At 40.6% G+C, this 21,064-nt stretch overlaps 1 protein-coding gene across 1 annotated transcript in view; it reads right to left on the reverse strand.

Moving 5' to 3' along the window:
* Positions 1–19,821, reverse strand: part of LOC126188721 (uncharacterized) — a 49,554-nt gene extending 29,733 nt beyond the window's left edge. The window contains exons 1-3 of the mRNA XM_049930329.1: positions 19,675–19,821; positions 18,742–18,917; positions 10,409–10,658 (exon numbers count right to left, since the gene is read on the reverse strand). Coding sequence (XP_049786286.1) covers positions 10,409–10,658; positions 18,742–18,917; positions 19,675–19,821 — 573 coding nt within the window. The remainder of the gene's footprint in view (positions 1–10,408; positions 10,659–18,741; positions 18,918–19,674) is intronic.
* Positions 19,822–21,064: the final 1,243 nt, after the last annotated feature.

The raw sequence follows: 21,064 nt of genomic DNA on the forward strand, positions 1-21,064 counted from the left end.
TAAATGGCAATGAACAATTTACAAAAGAAACGCAAAATTTAAAACCACAAAATTGGCAACAACTGTAAGCACGACTTTTAAATGCAGCTGAAACTGTAGCACCGCAAACAAGAACACGTAAACACCCATGGTGGACAGATGAGTGTGACCAACTGATAAATCTCAGACAACAGGCGTGGCAAAATTGGTTGTGCAACAAAAGTCAAAAGACCCTGGAAGATTTCAAAGATACCAGGAAAAAAGTGAATATGAACAGTCCGTAAACAACACGAAGAGAATAAAGTGCAAGACATAGAAAATGATTTCAAGAAAAACAATTCCCGAAATTTCTACAGAGTATTCAAACAAAAATTAACAAAGTACTCTCCTCCATCACTCCAGTTCAAAAATGACCATGGGGAAATTGCTCACACTAACACCGAAAACTGTGAAATTCTTGCAAAATACTTTTCTAAATTACTGAATTGTGAAAGGCCTGCGGAAAAATTTGAGTTCCATCGTACGCAACGAAACCCAGACTCAAAGCCACCAAGTTTACAAGAAATTAAAGAGATAATTCAGTCACTGAAAAATAACAAAGCATCAGGAGAAGACCAAATCATCGCAGAACTATAGAAAAATGTAGGAGAAAATCTTAATGCAAAACTCAAAGAAATTTTACATGAAATCTGGAAAACTGAAAAAATCCCCACAGATTGGAAGACTGCAATCATACATCTTCTGTACAAAAAAGGAAGTAAAACAGACCCCAACAACTATCGCGGAATCTCTTTATTGTCAATAACATACAAAATTCTGTCTAAAGCCCTACTAAACCGCGCAGAACCTCAGCTGGATTCAAAACTAGGCGAATACCAAGGTGGGTTCAGAAAAGGTCGATCTTGCGTAGAACAAATCCTTAACTTGAAAAACTCAATGAAATATTTACATAGTACTTCAAACGAAAGTTATGTCATCACGTTTGTCGACTTTAAAAAAGCATATGACAGTATAGACCGAGAATCCCTTTTTCAAGTATTAGCAGAATTTGGACTAGATCAAAATACAACAAACATCATAAAAGAAACACTCACGGAGACCAAATCCAAAGTAAAATTTATGGCAGAATTGAGCACAGAATTTGAAATAGACACAGGAGTACGACAAGGGGATGTACTGTCCCCAGTGCTCTTCAATTGTGCTCTTGAAAAAGTTGTTAGAGAAAGGAAAAAAGCAGGTTCACCAGCACACAGACTGGGACCAAGACATAAGGGCATAGAATTACACTGTTTAGCATTTGCTGATGACATGGCACTGATCGCACAAGACATTACCGATGCACAGAAACAGCTAGAATTATTACAAGAACAGGCAGCTATAATAGGATTACAAATTTCATTTGAAAAAACAAAATTTATGACTGACGTCAAAGATGCACCTTCTGATCTCTAAATTGGTAATAACTACATCTCTCGAGTAAAAGAATTTAAATATTTAGGTGAATAGATTGCAGAAAATTGTAATGAAAAGAAATCTGTCTGATCAAGAGTCCAGAAAATGGAGACGGCGTTTCAGTTAACAAAAAACATTTACAACAAAAAGAGTCTCTCGTGGAACTGCAAAATACGACACTACTTAACAGTAATTAGACCCGAAGCTCTCTACGCATCTGAGACACTAAACCTTCAACACAGAACACTAAAAGAGGAATTAGAAGTGAAAGAACGTAAGATAATGAGGAAAATCCTAGGACCAAGAACTAAAGATGGGGTACATTATCCAAAACCCAATGCAGAAATATATAAAAATATCTCCAAAATAACAGACACAATGCGCATGAGAAGAATCCAATTAATGGGGCACTTAGAAAGAATGGACTCAAACAGGTTAACGCACAAAATCCATACGTTTTTAAAGAACAAAACTACAAGACCGAACTGGTACAAACAGACGGAAAAAGACCTGAGAGAATTAGGGTCTCCAAATCTACATGATAGAAATGAAATCAGAAAAATCACAAACACACGGGGTTTTGAGGTAGAAGAGAGAAAACCTAACCGACATACATGGTCTACGCAACGAAAGCTAGCCCATTCGTTGTTTATGAAGGAATACTTGGCGAAAAGGAAGGCCAACAAATGTTGATTACGCGTGGTCCTAAGTGATCCATCCGCGAAGAAGAAGAAGAAGAAATTAATACCATTAATATACTCATTTAAGTTACGCCCATTATGGAGCCAGAAAATGTTTTCTTATACTGAGACAGAACTCTTATTTTGCCAAGATGGAGAAACGTATTCGACGTGTTTTAGCGTCATGTAAAATCTGCCAGTAACCTAAATCCTTCGTCGCTGTTGAACTCACTTCGAAATTTGTTATTTTCACTCCGTTACACAAAGCTACTGCTAAATCTGTTTTGAATGCATTTGTAAAACTTTTTCTGTTTCATGTATGGTATGTACCGAAATTAATTTCCGACACTGGTACACAATTTAATCTGCGGTATAGACTAATATGTTACGAGCTTGAAATATTTCTCCGATCTATATATCGAGGTATTACGCTTCTTCGAACCCTTCTGAACGACTGATGAAAGAAATTGGTAAACTATGTAGAATATACTACCATAAAAGACATATTGATTGGGACACACACATACTCTCATTCCAGGAAGTAATTAACTCCATACCAAATGAATCTACAATGCTACCTCCGACAGTTATATTGAAAAATGTTGAACCACCCAAAAAAATTAAAGACTAAGTATCTTTTCCCAGTTCTCGTCGACTACGCCACCATGATATAATTAACATTGCACTCAACAACATCAAACGTGCAGCAGAGCTCCGGAGAAGACAGCAAAAACAGGTTTTTACACTCCGTGAATTTCACATAGGACAGAAGATATTAGTACGCACACACTATTTATCCAACAGAGGAAAGAGTAGATGCAGTAAATTTGAGCTTCTATACGCTGGTCCATATACAATTCGCAGCATTCCTCACCCCAATGTAGTACATGTCGAAACTTTGAGAACCAGAAAAACCAAGAGCAATCACCATACGTCCAATATTAAACCATTTATTGAATAAATATACTTTATGATTTATCACACTGTAATGCCATTTCCAGATATTTATATGACCACTTATTGATGATGATCATATTTTTGCTGGGCAATTACCCGGCAAGGTAAGGTTAGCACGTCGCTTTATTGTCGTTGTACCTCAGACCGTGCACATTTTTCCAGATAAACTTACATATTATGGGACCACTTATGCTCGTATATCTATGTGACTACTTACTGATAATGATCAATTTTTTTTTTTTTTGGCAAGTGCCCAGCAAGGTAGGGTTAGCAAGTCGCTTTTCTTGTCGTTATTTATCATACCGTGCACATTTTCCATTTTTTTATGTATATATGACGGTTTTCCTACAGCAAGTAGAATTCTCATTGTATGCGCTATACAATCCTTAACATATAACAAACATAAGTTGACTTTGACATTTTGCCTTATTATATTCCAAAATCTTGACTATTCTACATTTTTTGCTACTACATTATGATATTGTGTCTACATTTCTGCACTTGAAAATTGTCTATGGTTTTGACCTATTGCGTTTTCTGTCATGCTATGCTGTATGCTTAGTCTTATCACTAGAAACAAGGTTTCATTTAATGGGTATATGATTTAAATGCAAGATATTAATCCATTTCCATCATTTTCAGAAAGCAGTAACCTGTAAAAGAAATAAATTTAATGGCCACAGTGGTTTACTATGAAATAGAAATTTCACGATCGGAATGAACAGAAGAAAATGCAATACCTTGTCATAAAGAGTAAATTGATCATAATTAACCAAGATTACCAAAATATAGCATATGCACCGTATGATAGCAACCTTAACTAATTACTTTTCTTTCAGACTATGACGCAGTTGCGGCAGACCGTCGAACAGAGCTAAATATGTTAATTTTAGTGATGAAGTGTGCTAGAAGTAAGAAACTTAGTAATATATGAGATGATGACGCTGATGAATAATGCTGGCAAATAAGATAATGAATAATGAACTACTTTTACAGAGGATAATAAATGATGTGTCTAGTTATATGAAGAAAATGGTAATGAACAATGAAGATTTTTTCTTTTTTGCAGGTGAGGATAATGATGAAGTTTATGCAGTTATTTAAGTATTTGTTGTAGTTCTATTTGACAATATGTCTTATATTGCGTAGTAAAATGATTGAATGTTCTGGGAAGGACAGCTAGAGTATATGTAAGTTAAACAGATGTTTCATTACCTGTTAATTAGAAGTTTACTACTTTTCAGTATATTACACATTTCTTCTTTCAGCTCAATAAGTTTACTACTTTTCAGTATATTATACATTTCTTCTTTCAGCTCAATAATCCACTTTGTATTTTTTCCAGGAGAAGCTTTTCATGACATTAAAATGATTTCTGAAATATGTCATTATGTTATATGCTACAAGCATCATTCACGAATGTGATCACATATACTGTGCTTGTTTTTTATAACTTTGCTATAGCCGACTCACGACGAATGACGTTATTAACCCTTATTTCCAGCAATAAGTCAAAACTAAATATTTTCATGCCCCAGGAATTTACTATTGATGCCAACGCAATGCATTGCTAGCAAAAAAAAAAAAAAAAAAAAAAAATACTAGTCAGAAGTATTAGCAGTCTACAACTAAATAATACTAGCAGTTTCAGATATAATGCTAGTCCTAAATATAATGCAGATTTTTCTGATGTATTGATTCCATTATGTCTGTATTATTGGACTAAACCCCTGGAGCACTAGGTCCCATATCTTACATTTTAAATATGTCTTATGTCACCAGCATGATATCAAATATACTCACTAATAGCGTGTTGGTACACACAATAACACCTGTTTTGAATAATGACTCCTATGTTATTTGTAATGATTAATAATGTTTTGTAATACTACATAAATGCTTTGTAACTGGCCAACGAGCACCATTAATTACTGCAAAGAGATGACTTCTGGTTGATGTTTTGCAATACTCCATAAATGCTTTGTAACTGGACAATGAGTGCCAATAGTTATTCTGATCGGATGATACACTATTGTAGTTCTGAATGATGACTAGCATAAGAATTATCACCAATTACTGCAATACCCGTACGTCCTGTTGATCTTCATGGGCATTGAGTACTCTATTTGGTTTCTACAGTAAGGCTACATTGATGTAAGATTAAGGATTGTTCAAGAATGTGGTGTTGACATATCAAGCTGCCCACCACTGTGTCCGATGGAGCTGTCATTATGGTCCTACTGCTTTGTGTACCTCATGTACTACCAAAAGGACAACATGGAGTCTTAACACTACATTTCAGTGTCATGGCTACACTGGTAAATACTCCAGGGAAACGTACTTTAGATTATCACACTCGGTATTGTGCTTCTGTGGAAAGATATGGACTTTTGTGCAGCAATGTGCAACTCACTGTGCTACAACCAAGATTCTATCCTTCCCATATATATATATATATATATATATATATATATATATATATATATATATATATATATATATATTTCTGTAACTTATTTAGTTTATTAAGTCTACAGTCACAGAGTATATATACACTCCTGGAAATTGAAATAAGAACACCGTGAATTCATTGTCCCAAGAAGGGGAAACTTTATTGACACATTCCTGGGGTCAGATACATCACATGATCGCACTGACAGAACCACAGGCACATAGACACAGGCAACAGAGCATGCACAATGTCGGCACTAGTACAGTGTATATCCACCTTTCGCAGCAATGCAGGCTGCTATTCTCCCATGGAGACGATCGTAGAGATGCTGGATGTAGTCCTGTGGAACGGCTTGCCATGCCATTTCCACCTGGCGCCTCAGTTGGACCAGCGTTCGTGCTGGACGTGCAGACCGCGTGAGACGACGCTTCATCCAGTCCCAAACATGCTCAATGGGGGACAGATCCGGAGATCTTGCTGGCCAGGGTAGTTGACTTACATCTTCTAGAGCACGTTGGGTGGCACGGGATACATGCGGACGTGCATTGTCCTGTTGGAACAGCAAGTTCCCTTGCCGGTCTAGGAATGGTAGAACGATGGGTTCGATGACGGTTTGGATGTACCGTGCACTATTGAGTGTCCCCTCGACGATCACCAGTGGTGTACGGCCAGTGTAGGAGATCGCTCCCCACACCATGATGCCGGGTGTTGGCCCTGTGTGCCTCGGTCGTATGCAGTCCTGATTGTGGCGCTCACCTGCACGGCGCCAAACACGCATACGACCATCATTGGCACCAAGGCAGAAGCGACTCTCATCGCTGAAGACGACACGTCTCCATTCGTCCCTCCATTCACGCCTGTCGCGACACCACTCGAGGCGGGCTGCACGATGTTGGGGCGTGAGCGGAAGACGGCCTAACGGTGTGCGGGACCGTAGCCCAGCTTCATGGAGACGGTTGCGAATGGTCCTCGCCGATACCCCAGGAGCAACAGTGTCCCTAATTTGCTGGGAAGTGGCGGTGCGGTCCCCTACGGCACTGCGTAGGATCCTACGGTCTTGGCGTGCATCCGTGCGTCGCTGCGGTCCGGTCCCAGGTCGACGGGCACGTGCACCTTCCGCCGACCACTGGCGACAACATCGATGTACTGTGGAGACCTCACGCCCCACGTGTTGAGCAATTCGGCGGTACGTCCACCCGGCCTCCCGCATGCCCCCTATACGCCCTCGCTCAAAGTCCGTCAACTGCACATACGGTTCACGTCCACGCTGTCGCGGCATGCTACCAGTGTTAAAGACTGCGATGGAGCTCCGTATGCCACGGCAAACTGGCAGACACTGACGGCGGCGGTGCACAAATGCTGCGCAGCTAGCGCCATTCGACGGCCAACACCGCGGTTCCTGGTGTGTCCGCTGTGCCGTGCGTGTGATCATTGCTCGTACAGCCCTCTCGCAGTGTCCGGAGCAAGTATGGTGGGTCTGACACACCGGTGTCAATGTGTTCTTTTTTCCATTTCCAGGAGTGTATATATATATATATATATATATATATATATATATATATATATATATATATATATATATATATATATATATATACTCTGTGACTGTAGACTTAGTAAACTAAATAAGTTACAGACAAATTTGTTGCTCATGGCCACTCCAATTGACTCACCATCAGTGCCAAAATTTACCCCCCCCCCCCCCCCCCCAGCGGAGGGTTGTGTAAAGAGGTCCATGAGTAAGGAATTTCTTGCTAGCGTACTCGAGCAGATGTAACTTCGATGGATTGCTCGCGCACTGCCTGTGATATTTAAGCTACAATAGAATCGCAGACCAGAGAGCAGTGTCGGCAGCAGTAGTATTAGTAGCTCGCGGACGGGCGGTTGGGTCAGGTCGCTCGTAGAGAGCAGTTGTCGAGTTGTATAGCTCACAGAGAGCACTTGTGTGCTGGAGTTGGGACAATGCAGTCCAATACGGGTGTTTTGTAGCTCGAGAAGAGCAGTAGAGTTATGGAATTACCAACGCTGGTCGCGGAAAACGATGGCGGTGCCTGAACGATATAGTAAACGGTAAAACCAAAATATTATTGTTCTTTATTGCTGTGCGCGTACGTTAATTGCTACAACTCATTTTGCTATATCAAAGTCACATGTACTTGTTCTCAAAATTCTTTCAATAATAATCTTTCTTATGTAAATACCTTTTGACAGTCATTCATCTGGATTTAAAGTTTTTACTAATTTCTCCTATATATAGTCATGCCGATTATCGTAAAAAAAATCGGTTGTTTTTCATACATAACAAAATGTAAAGGCCAGCATTGCACTGGGCTGGGCCAGAGAAATTTCTTATAGGAGCAGATATATATGCGTTATCCGGCCACATCATTGAGATAAGAATTTTCAGTTTATTGTGAATGATTTTTCAGGGCCATGACGCAGCATTGCTGACGTCCAGATTTACCAGTTTTGATTCACAGTCAGGTAATTATTGAAAGGTTACATGATGAGATTTCTTTTGAAAGGTTATATAAGAGTCACATTTTTATTGAGAGGTTAGTCACTTTTTATTGGGAGGTTACGGAATTTATCTGTTGGGAGGTTACAAGCTACTGCATTTTCGTACCCTGATTTAAAAAACAAAAACAAAAAAAAAGAAAAAAACAAAAAAACTGATTAAGGCAACCGCTCGTGATAAGCGGGAAATCCGGGTTCAAGTCCGGGTCCGGCACAGTTTTTCGTAGGTCGCCAATGAATTGGAAAATGGACGTCACATTGAACAGTTTCTGTGAGCTTAACTGTTGTTGCAAGGTACATATATTTTATCAATAGAAATCCTCATATAGTTTTGACCATTAGTTTCTTACCTCAAAGTACCCAGTTCAAGAATCTTTATCACTGTCACTTGCACAAATTTTTACTTTATAATTTTTTAGACTCTTTGAGTGTATTGTGAATATATTGAGATTTATTATGATCTAATGAAATTAGCTTCTGTTAGAAAAGAAATAGGTAGCTCGTGAAAACACGAAAACGTGTAATATTCTTCCTTATTTTTTGTGAAAGTGAACCTAGGAAATTAATGCAGCAATTTGAAACGAACCTTATTTGTTGGGCAGTTAAGCTGCTACGATACTCTGGAAATTAGGAGTCGAACTGTGCATGCTGCTCCTACCGTTAAATACCGTACAAAGCGATGTACACAGAGGGCGCCACGCGCCAGGCTGTCTCCAGCATGGAATCACATGGGATCGCTCATCGCGGAATTGGTGCACATAATAGGAACGGCATCATGTTTCCACCACAAGGCATTATAATAGTCCGGTCCATTTGCAAAGGGTTGTGCAGGCCACTATAGAATGCGCTGAAAGCAGGACCTTCGTTCTGCTTTCGAGTGAAGTCAGAATATAGTTCTCTTATTCGCAGTTGTAAGTGGCAGCAAGTTATTGTTTCGATTGGCAGCAGTTCCAGTTATCAGCAAGCCACCACCAGCCGCCGCAAAATTTATCCAGTAATTTGGTGTGCTCCCACCAACAGTAGCTGGGACTGAACTAGAATTATATTAAGTAGCCATAGTTCACTGAGTTAGATATAGACCAGAGTTCAGAACTTTTAAGTCACTTCCACGCTCTTTCGCCAACCTGAAGCTGAATATTTGTGCACATATTATTTTAATAAATGCCTTCCAGAGTGGTATTCTGCCACCCACTGATCCTACACCACATACCCGTCCATCCCTACATAAATCCTGCATCCAACGTTTTGCCTCATTGTTCATATGAACGTAATAGTCCTATATGTAAGATCTGTCCATTGCATTCTTCCACCAGCACCTGCTCCAGTCTAATCACAGGTTTTACCTGTCCCATCAAAGGTAAGGGTACCTTTGAAACCAGTCATGTGATCTGGTATCTAAGCTGCATCTACTGCGCTGCATTCTACGTGGGCGTGACAACCAACACCGTCTGTCCACATGAATGGCCTCTGACAATCTGTGGCCAAGAAGCAGCTGGACCACCCCATTACTGAGCACGTTGTCCAAGACGACGTTCTTCATTTCAATAGCTGCTTTACAGCCTGTGCCATCTGGGTCTTTCTTCCAAAACAGCTTTGTTCCCGTAACCCTCCTCGCCTCAACCTTCGATAGTCATTGTTATTATCCATCTACTCGCTTAACTTGTCCCAACATTACACAGGCCTCTATTCCACCAATGCACTCAGTCTTTTTACTTCTCTCCTTTTGCGTTACGTCCTTTCCCTCCACCCGCCATCTAACCACCAAACTGCATCTACCTGCCCTACCCTCTCTCCACCTCGTCCCTCTGTATGCTCCCACAAGTAACACTTTACCATCCCCCACCCCAGCCTCCTCCCTCACCCACCACACAGCTGCCTCTCACATCATGCGCCGCTTGTCGCAGTCTGGTTTCAGCTGCAAGAGGCTATGGTCATGTGAGCATGAGTTGAGATTGTGTGAGTGTATGTGTATGTGTATGTTGTCTTAGCTTCTGACAGTGTTTTTGTTATGCCGATCTGCGACTCAGTATCTCCCCTGTATGGTGAGTAGCAACCATATTTTCATAATATTGTTAATGATTCTTATTAGTTATTCATCCTGCTGCCCTCATACTTTTATTGTAATAATACATTACATAGTGATCAGACAGTTACAGGCTGCTGCAGGCATGCCACCTCAATACAGAAGCTGATTTCTGTGGCAAGCGGTTCCTTCATGCCACTTTTATGTTATGCGGCAAACTTATTTGGAGAACACATCAGTCCATTTTCTAAGCATGTTCGATTTCCAGTCTGGTAAATAGTTGGAAAGTTCCGTATGTGCTATACTTTTAATCGGTTACACCATAATAGAATTTTTTTTCTAAATTACCTTGTAGCAGACTACGAGATTGCGGATGAAGTTGGCATCCGCGCGCACGATGTGTCCACCATTCACGTTTGCCAAGTCGAAGACGACCACATCTCCAAGAGGGTAGTCTTCGACCAACATAATTTCCAATGCGCCGGTCAGTGTCTTGCCATACAGCGGCCAAATTACACTTGTCGGGTCTTCGTCCACTGCGGTCCAGACGTGCACGCGATATGCGTCCTTTGTGAGTCGTGGCATCGTCATCATTTTTCTGTAGGAGACACAATACTCCTGTTGGTAAATGCTTATGAGAAATAGGACAGTATATGCGGTTGACATAAAGTTACAATCTACGAAGTAGAGGAACAAACAATAACTCATGCATCCACAATGAATCCTTGACCCTACCGTGGAGTGTGCACTCTTTGGAAATATCCTGGTTCGTTAAAACTATGACTCGGATCCTGATACAAATTCGGAACTTTGCTGGCGGTGACCTGCTGAGGTATCTAGGTAGCAATGACAACCCTCCCTCAGTCTGCGAGTCTCGGAACTCCTTCTGAAGTAGCAGACCCGCAAGGTATGCAGGACAGCTTGTGTGAATCAGTAAGTGTAAAATATCCGTGAGTAGAATTCATTGTTGTACCACATAATACTTTAACCAGCCATGGAATAGAACTTTAATAAATTTTCTGATTCAATTTTGAAGTGGTGGCATGCACTTTATGTGAACTGCAGTCGGCACTCGTTTTCTGAAACTGCAAAAATTACTCTGTAACAGCCGGCTTCATTCCAAATGCGAAAAAATGTTCCAAGGAACTAACATCCCACTGTAATTGAAAATATACAAATTCTAGATAATCTTGTCAGTACAGTATTTAATGTCTATTTGCCGGCCGCGGTGGTCTCGCGGTTAAGGCGCTGCAGTCCGGAACCGCGCGACTCCTACGGTCGCAGGTTCCAATCCTGCCTCGGGCATGGATGTGTGTGATGTCCTTAGGTTAGTTAGGTTTAACAAGTTCTAAGTTCTAGAGGATTGATGACCACAGATGTTAAGTCCCATAGTGCTCACAGCCATTTGAACCATTTGAATGTCTATCTTCAAGTTTTCGCGGCGCAAAGACTGCTCCATTAAGTTTCGGGAATGCGGCTGCATTCCCGAAACTTAATGGAGCATTTGAATGTCTATTTGTTACAATATCACTCTACAACAAGGCCATAATTATTAAGTTAAATCAAACTAAGAAGAAATATTATCAAATACCACTTACAAGTTAAAAAAGTTTCAAACAGAGGCTGTTGGGAACTAACGCAAATTGCCATTTTCGAGGTAGGGAAAGTTCTCGAAACATTACAGAATCTCAATTAACATGCGAACATCACGTATTCACGTATTTCATGGAAAAAAGGCATTTACTCTCAACGTTCAAAATGGTGCACGGCTGAAGAACTATGGCTTAAGCATTCACACGTTATGTAATTATTTTTAAAAAATGCGAAGAATCTTACTCCTTATAAAACTCATTAACTGAAGAATTTACACTACCTTCAAAGTAGCTTTCGCATACTATACAACACTTAAATATAAGGAACAGGTAACATTTACAAAAGCTGGGCGAAACACAACCTGAAGTCTCACAACAACAAAAACAGTAGAAAATGACTGAAACTCCTTATCGAACGGTCCTGCATGCGATTCCAACATTTGTCAATAAAATGAAGCACTGACCAGAAATTATCATGTGTTCCTAGGTACACTATCCTCCTGATGCAACACTTCACCCCATGCGTCCGCAGCAATACAACTTGCAAAAACGTCAAAAATACTGTCGCAGGAAAAGGAGTCACTAAGCGCAACTAATTGGAAGCAAATGTAATTCCTCCACTAAAGAAGCTTCTCAATCACTCCTCTGACCAATTTCTGAGTATTATTCGTCAGTTTGGGACCATCAAAAGTTTGAAGCGACAGATGAGACCGAGAAGACCAAACACACAGCGGTGCATATCCTCAGTTTCGATTAGAGAGCGACAGAATGTTACGGAGATGCTCATCAAATTCCATTGGCAGACGCTGCGAGCGGTGCGTTGTACATAAAATTGATCTTGCTGGGGCATACATTCCACAAAGAATCGAGTAACAAATTACATCGTCCCAAAAACGCCTCTAGAAGTGACACGACAAGAAAATCAGATGTATTAGAGCTCAAATGGAGGTTTAAGCTAGATTACATCGTGTTCAGGCAGAGATCCCGAAATCAGATATTGGAATGTAAAGCTTACCCTGGTACAGACACAAACTCAGATCAGAATATACACTCCTGGAAATGGAAAAAAGAACACATTGACACCGGTGTGTCAGACCCACCATACTTGCTCCGGACACTGCGAGAGGGCTGTACAAGCAATGATCACACGCACGGCACAGCGGACACACCAGGAACCGCGGTGTTGGCCGTCGAATGGCGCTAGCTGCGCAGCATTTGTGCACCGCCGCCGTCAGTGTCAGCCAGTTTGCCGTGGCATACGGAGCTCCATCGCAGTCTTTAACACTGGTAGCATGCCGCGACAGCGTGGACGTGAACCGTATGTGCAGTTGACGGACTTTGAGCGAGGGCGTATAGTGGGCATGCGGGAGGCCGGGTGGACATACCGCCGAATTGCTCAACACGTGGGGCGTGAGGTCTCCACAGTACATCGATGTTGTCGCCAGTGGTCGGCGGAAGGTGTACGTGCCCGTCGACCTGGGACCGGACCGCAGCGACGCACGGATGCACGCCAAGACCGTAGGATCCTACGCAGTGCCGTAGGGGACCGCACCGCCACTTCCCAGCAAATTAGGGACACTGTTGCTCCTGGGGTATCGGCGAGGACCATTCGCAACCGTCTCCATGAAGTTGGGCTACGGTCCCGCACACCGTTAGGCCGTCTTCCGCTCACGCCCCAACATCGTGCAGCCCGCCTCCAGTGGTGTCGCGACAGGCGTGAATGGAGGGACGAATGGAGACGTGTCGTCTTCAGCGATGAGAGTCGCTTCTGCCTTGGTGCCAATGATGGTCGTATGCGTGTTTGGCGCCGTGCAGGTGAGCGCCACAATCAGGACTGCATACGACCGAGGCACACAGGGCCAACACCCGGCATCATGGTGTGGGGAGCGATCTCCTACACTGCCCGTACACCACTGGTGATCGTCGAGGGGACACTGAATAGTGCACGGTACATCAAAACCGTCATCGAACCCATCGTTCTACCATCCCTAGACCGGCAAGGGAACTTGCTGTTCCAACAGGACAATGCACGTCCGCATGTATCCCGTGCCACCCAACGTGCTCTAGAAGGTGTAAGTCAACTACCCTGGCCAGCAAGATCTCCGGATCTGTCCCCCATTGAGCATGTTTGGGACTGGATGAAGCGTCGTCTCACGCGGTCTGCACGTCCAGCACGAACGCTGGTCCAACTGAGGCGCCAGGTGGAAATGGCATGGCAAGCCGTTCCACAGGACTACATCCAGCATCTCTACGATCGTCTCCATGGGAGAATAGCAGCCTGCATTGCTGCGAAAGGTGGATATACACTGTACTAGTGCCGACATTGTGCATGCTCTGTTGCCTGTGTCTATGTGCCTGTGGTTCTGTCAGTGTGATCATGTGATGTATCTGACCCCAGGAATGTGTCAATAAAGTTTCCCCTTCCTGGGACAATGAATTCACGGTGTTCTTATTTCAATTTCCAGGAGTGTAGTAGTGGTGAAGAGTAGGCTTAAGTTTAAAGAGACTACTCTGGTAGAATGAATGCGCAAGTAATGTGACACGGAAATACTAAGGAATGAAGAGACAAACTTCACGTTCTCTAATGCTAGAGATACTGCGATAATGAACAGCTCAGTACACATTACAGTTGTATAGGACGAAAGGGCATTCATAGAAGTTGGAAAGAAAACCACAGCAACAAGGAAGACAACTGTGAACAAACAATGGATGATAGATGAAACACTTTCGCTGATGGACGAAAGAAGTAAAAAAAGTTCAGGGACATTCGGGTATACAGAAATACAAGTCACTCAGGAATGAAATCAGTATGAATTGCACAGAAGCTAAGGCGAAATGGCTGCATGAAAGAAGTAAAGAAATAGAAAAAGAAATGACTGTCGGAAAGACAGATTCAGTATACAGCAAAGTCAAAACGAACTACGGTGAAATTAAAGGCAAGATTTTTAACATTAAGAGTGCAATGGGAATTCTACTGCTAAAGTACGAGAAGAAAGGGGATAGATGGAACGAGTACACTGAAGGCCTCCATGAGGAAGAAGACTTGCTGATGAAGTGATAGAAGAAGAAACGGGAGTCAACACTGAAGAGACAGAGGATCCACTATTAGAATTAGTATTTAAAACTGCTTTGGAAAGCTTTAGATCACATAAGGCAGACGGAATGGATAACATTCCTTCGGAATTTCTAAAAATCATTGGGGTGAAGTGGCAACAAAATGACTATTCACGTTGGGGTGCAGTATGTGTGTGAGTCCGATGATATGTCCCCTGACTTTAGCAAAACCATCGTCCATGCAATTCCGAGGATTGCAAGAGCTGACAAATGCAATAATTATCCCACAGTCAGCTTAAAAGCGCATGCATCCAAGGTAGTGACAAGAATAATGTACAGTAGAATGGAAAAGAAAATTCAGTGTGTCTTAGATGACGATCAGCTTGGCTTTTGGAAACGTGAAGGCACCAGAGAGGCGGTACTGATATTGTAGTTGATAATGGAAGGTAGACTAAAGGAAGACACGTGCATAGGATCTGTCGACCCAGAAAAAGCTATCGACAGTGTGAAATGGAGCAAGACGTTAGAAACTCTGAGAAAAATAGTGGTGAGGTATATGGAGAGACCGGAAATATACAATATGTACAAGAACCAAGGGGGAACAATAAGATTTTGTAATCAAGAACGATGTCCTTCGATAAAAAAGGATATAAGACAGGACGTGGTCTTTCGCCCCTTACTGTTCAATCTATACATAGAAGATGCAAAGATAAAATAAGAGGTTCAAGAATGAGGTCAAAATTCTGGGTGAAAGGATGTCAATGATAAGATTTGCTGTTGACACTGCCATCGTCAATAAAGGAGAAGAAGAATTTCAGGATCTGTTGAATGGAATGAACAGTTTAATGGGTACAGAATATGGATTGAGAATAAAACCAAGAAAGAGGAATGTAATGCGAAATAGTGGACATGGTAACACCGAGAAACTTAATATCAGAATTGGTGATCACGAAATAGAGGAAGTTAAGGAATTCTCCAACGTAGGCAGTAAAATAACACATGACGAACGGAGCAATGATAGCATAAAAAAAAACAGTCTAACACTGGAAGAAAGGGCATTCCTGACCAAGGAAAGACTACTAGTATTAAATTTAGGCCTTAAGTTGAGGAAGAATTTCTGAGGATGTACGTTTGGAGCAAAACATCGTGTGGTAGTGAAACATGGACAGTGGGAAAACTAGAAAAGAAGAAAATCAAAGCGTTTGAAGACTGCTGCTACAGAAAAATTTTGAAAATTAGGTGGACTGATAAAGTAAGGATTATGGAGTTTCTCTGCTGAATCGGCGAGGAATGGGATATATGGAAATCACTGACAAGAAGAAGGGACTATATGATAGCACATCTCTTAAGGCGTCAGGGAATAATTTCCATCATACTAGAGGGAGCTGCAAAGGGAAAAAACTGAGGAGCCAAACAGAAATTGTGATACATCCAGGAAATAATTGATGATGTAGATTGCAAGTGCCACACACGATGGTAAATTTTGGCTATGTCACATTGCATGAAATATAGCTCAACCTTATTATTATCATTCAACATCACATAAAGCTTAACGTTAATTTTATAGAGGGTAACATGTACTACTGCAGCATTTCAAGTAAATACGGATCCACCATGGATGATATGAAGAAGCTGATGATGTAAGATATTCTCCAATTCTCTATCTGCTACACATTTGAAGAAGATGAGGATGTTCAGAGTCAAACAGCACAGTATTGCCACGATTTCGTTTTGTAGTGGACATTTTGGAGATGATCGATAAAACATATGAGAAATGCATCCTGCATCATTTTGAATCTTGATTTTAGAGTTAGAAGAACCTGACTTAGAATGCATTGAATTAGATCTTCTCCCACTGTTTCGTCTGACTAGATTATAAGATATGTTGAACAGGACATTCGATTCGATTTTTCGAATCATAGGTGAGTAGATGATATATGGAAAACTTAAAGCGAGAATAACGTTAACAGCATTGAAAGTTTTTTCATCTGATTAAGTGCTTTGCCAGTACTTCATTTCGCATAGGGGAGAAAACAGAGGCGTGGGGAAGAAAACAGGCGTATCTAGTTCTCTTCAAAAACTATATTAGCGAGTACGAGGACATTGGAAAAACTTGTATTTGGAGAGAGCAATATCAATATTCTGCTCTTAGCGTCACAATACACATAAAGTGAAGTGTACAATTCGGCATTTTTCTGATACTGGTCTAATACCAAAGTATTTCTTCAGTAATCTAGGGGACGATAACAATTTGAGGGTAACGCTGACGATCATACAGGAAATTACTTGATGGTAAAAAAATTACGTTTAGTGAATCATCTATTGGAAAATTAACCATCATTTGATGGAACAAATTTAAAAAAAACCATGTGATCTGAACACAAATACAATTGGAAAGTAGCTACACAGAACGACATTATTTTAACATAACATATTACTATAAATCTTGAGTAGAATACAACGCATGAAACTGAAAAATGAAACTGAAAGAGATATTTCAATGTGTATTGGGATATACTATTAAGTGATCCCTACATTTCAGTTTGATAACAAGAATGCACAATCTATTTCCCACCAGACACCACGCATTTGGTTTACACAGAAAGAAAGTAGCCGAGGATGGAGTGGGCATATATATCTTTAGGGTCTGCGAGTTGATGCTGGCGGATCCATAGTTGTCAGACCGGTTTACACAACAATGTCCAGATAGGCACTGAAATGAGGTATGAAGAGGGCGCTGTGTCACTTTGTGGATTGTCACCAAAGTTTAAGAAAAAATGCATAAACAGTGGAAGTGCTTGACATGTTGTTAACATATTTAGTGGCAGCAAACCTGTTGAAAATTTGGAACACAGGAATAAAGTCTTCTGCGTTGAAATGATGATACGATTGCACACTTTAAAGGTGCGTTTCACTAAAAGGAGTTTTTAAAAAGGCATACCATTTCAAGCAGCCTAACAAAACTATCAAACGCTGTGAGATCGGAACACTCATTAAAAGAACTGCCGAATTTTAAGGTAGAACGACTGATAAAACTTACTACTGATTTTTCAAAGACATAATAAATTTGCATAACCAGTTACGCTGCTATGAGTATTATTTTATGTTTTAACTACAGGAGTGTTTCAGCTATACATCCATCATCATGTTATCTGTAATAAATTTTGGTAAATTTGTTGTTTAACCTGTGAGTTACGAACAATGAGATTTTACATGCGTTTTCAAGTCCTGGTTTCCATGCAGCATCGTTGTTTAGATTGTCTATTTGTGACTGATTATATTTTACGTTATTGTAGCAGTAATAATCATATTCGTAGTTTGCTCTAACTCTTTGTTTATTAGTGGTCAGAAATAAATCTCAGTCATAACTGACATTTAGTGACGGCAATTGTGACAGATTTCAACAACAGGCTGAAATTTATTTCTGACCACTATTGAACGATAAGTCAGAACAAACTGCAAAACTAATCATCGCTGTTACATTAACCCAAAATATAATCAGTAACAAATAGATAGCAACAGTAACAACGATACTACATGGAAGTCAGGACTTCAAACTATGCAAAATCATATTATTCATAATTCTCTTGTAAAACAAGAAATGTACCAAAAATTATTAAATGTTCAATAACCGCTAACCTGATGATGGCTGTGTAGCTGAAATAGGCCCACAGTTCAAATAAAAAGTAATACTCATAGCAGCGTGTCTGCTTATACGAATTTTTTAGTCCTTGAAAGACATTCACTACGTAGCAGTCCCAGAGGATCCAAAAATGATTTCCCATTTTATCGTAGACGCAAATATTTAAATACTGTTTTAGTAGCACAAAAGATTCCTTGTTTTCCTAAAAAATGTAAAATTTTCATTTCACCAAGAAGTGACAAGATGACATATGCCTATACTTGGCTAGAGTCCAAACATTGGTACATGTGCTCTACAGAATTATATATCCATTACAACAGAGCATGAAAAGCTACTGAACAAATAACAACTGTTTATGAATTTAAAAACACTAAACACAGGTCAGAACTCACAAGTGCTTCATTGAAAACTGGAAGTCGCTTCCTTCGATATCTCTGTTCATTAGTAACTCGGGAAATCTGTGTTTGAGGGAGAAGTATGCGTCTAATCCCAGTTTCACCGTCTCCATGCTGCACTTGGAGTTGATGTACATTCGCTCAATGAGGGAGTCGTCTGGAACACATATTTCCTGTAATGAATATAAAGGTAGATTTTTACAAGGATACTAAGGAACCAGAAAACAGAAGGGATTTTCGTATGGACAGCTGTTTTGCTATATAGAATTTCGTACAATAGAACAGCTAAGAAATGTACTTTTTAAGTTTTTTACTATATATGTGTCTTTGAAACGGTCGTATGGTCCCACAATCATATTATACTGCACATACGCATGCGTTTTCAAATTGCTGCTTTACGTAATATGCATAATATTAAAGAGTGTAATAGCATATCAAAGCAATCCTAATCACTGAACAGATAACGAAGATAACCAGCTGAAAGATGTACATAAAATTTGAGGTAAAGGTATAAAGCTGATCATAGTAATTCAGTATTTTCCATAAGGCAAGATGGAGACAATGAAGTAGTAATAGAGAAGTAAATTTAAAATTAACATAGGCAGTGATTACTTCCATCTTAAGGCGTAACCACAAATCAGTATACAAAACTATAAGTTTTGGTTTCCCAGAGATCAATAAAAAAACTGATCATCAGTAACGAGATATAGCGGATTTATTTCTGTGCTTGTAAAATTTGTAACAAATTGGAGTGAATTTCAGATACAAAAATGAAAAGACAGTGCTGCTCTAGAACTGCTAATGAAAGAGATAAATAATATTTAAATGTACAAAGCATTACATCTAAGTGGCTAGACCAATAATGATGATTGTAAACACATTACCTAGGGGTAATATATGGCCTATAGCGTGACAAATGTACCGACCTACGGCGTCAGGTAGGTGTGGCTGCATCCTGAGCCACTCTCTCAGTGACGTCACAGCCGCCTTGATGTCCTCCTCGTTGGTGCCCAGCTGCCTCCTGACGTACGCCACCTCCTCAGCCGTGAACACCAAGTGTTTGCCGGTGCCTGCCATTGCTCTGAAGCAGGAAGTAGACACAGTCGCTCGAACCAGAAGACAAGTTCACTAATAGTAAAGGCCAAAGGCGAATGAGACACACAACCACTGATTGATTAGAAGGAATCGAAGAAGAAGGATTAGTGTTTATAAACTCTCGCCAGAAAGATGGGGTTGTTTCAAGAATCGGGGAGGAAACTGGCCGATCCCTTTCAAAGGCATTTCCCTCGCTGAGTTAGGAAAATCAGGGACAACCTAAATCAGATTGGTCGGACGCGGGCTTTACGAGTCCAGTGAGCTAAACACTCCACTTCCGTGCTCGGTACAGGAGTAGGATTCCTCATGAATAGGAAGGTAGGGCAGAGAGTAAGTTACTCTGAATAGTTAATGACAGGATTTTACTCATCAGAATCGACTTCAAACTAACGCCAATAACGGAATGAAAAGAGAATTATCCCAAAGAATCAATGTGGAAATAGGCAGGGAACTGAAATAATTTCTCTAAGTGTGTAATGTTGCGATGATGAATAACACAGTAGGCTGTTCAGTTGAAGAGAAAGTCACACATCTGAAAAAGACAATCCCAGTAACTGATCAGTCAGGTATAGGTAAAGGAGAGGTAATTGTGCAGACGCCTTGGGTAACAACATGTATTTCAGTTGATGGAGAAAAGAAGGAGGTACAGATATCTCAGATTACGACAGAAGTACAGCAGTCAAAGTCGCTAAGGCATAAGATATGTAGAAAGTGCAGAGAAGCTAACACAAAATGGCTGCAGTAAAAATGCGAATCAATCGACAGGGAAATGGTCCTCACAAGGACAGATTCAGAGTACAGAAAAGGGAAACAACTTTCACTGAAATTAGTTGGAATGAGTGCACTGAAGGGCTCTACGAGGGGAGGAGCTACATGGTGTCATGACACAAGAAGAAATGGGAGGCAACATGAAAGACAGGGTTAAACAGAGCTTTGGATGAACTGAGATCAAGTAATGTGGAAGGCACAGATAACACTCCTACGGTTTCTAAATTTTCGGTGAAGTGACGTCCAAATGACAATTCAAGTTGCTATCTAAAATCTGTGAGTCTGGAGACATACCGTCAGCTATTAAGAGTAAACTGAAAAAAGACGAGTAGTACAAATGAAATTAGCGTTAAATCTGACACCATGACTTGGGGGACCAAGAAGTAGACAAAACGAAGGGATTCTACTGGCTTAGAAGGAAAATGATACATGACGATGAAGAAAGGACTTAAAAAAG

Source organism: Schistocerca cancellata, chromosome 5, assembly GCF_023864275.1.
Source record: "Schistocerca cancellata isolate TAMUIC-IGC-003103 chromosome 5, iqSchCanc2.1, whole genome shotgun sequence".
In the NCBI taxonomy this organism is placed as follows: Eukaryota; Metazoa; Arthropoda; class Insecta; order Orthoptera; family Acrididae; genus Schistocerca; species Schistocerca cancellata.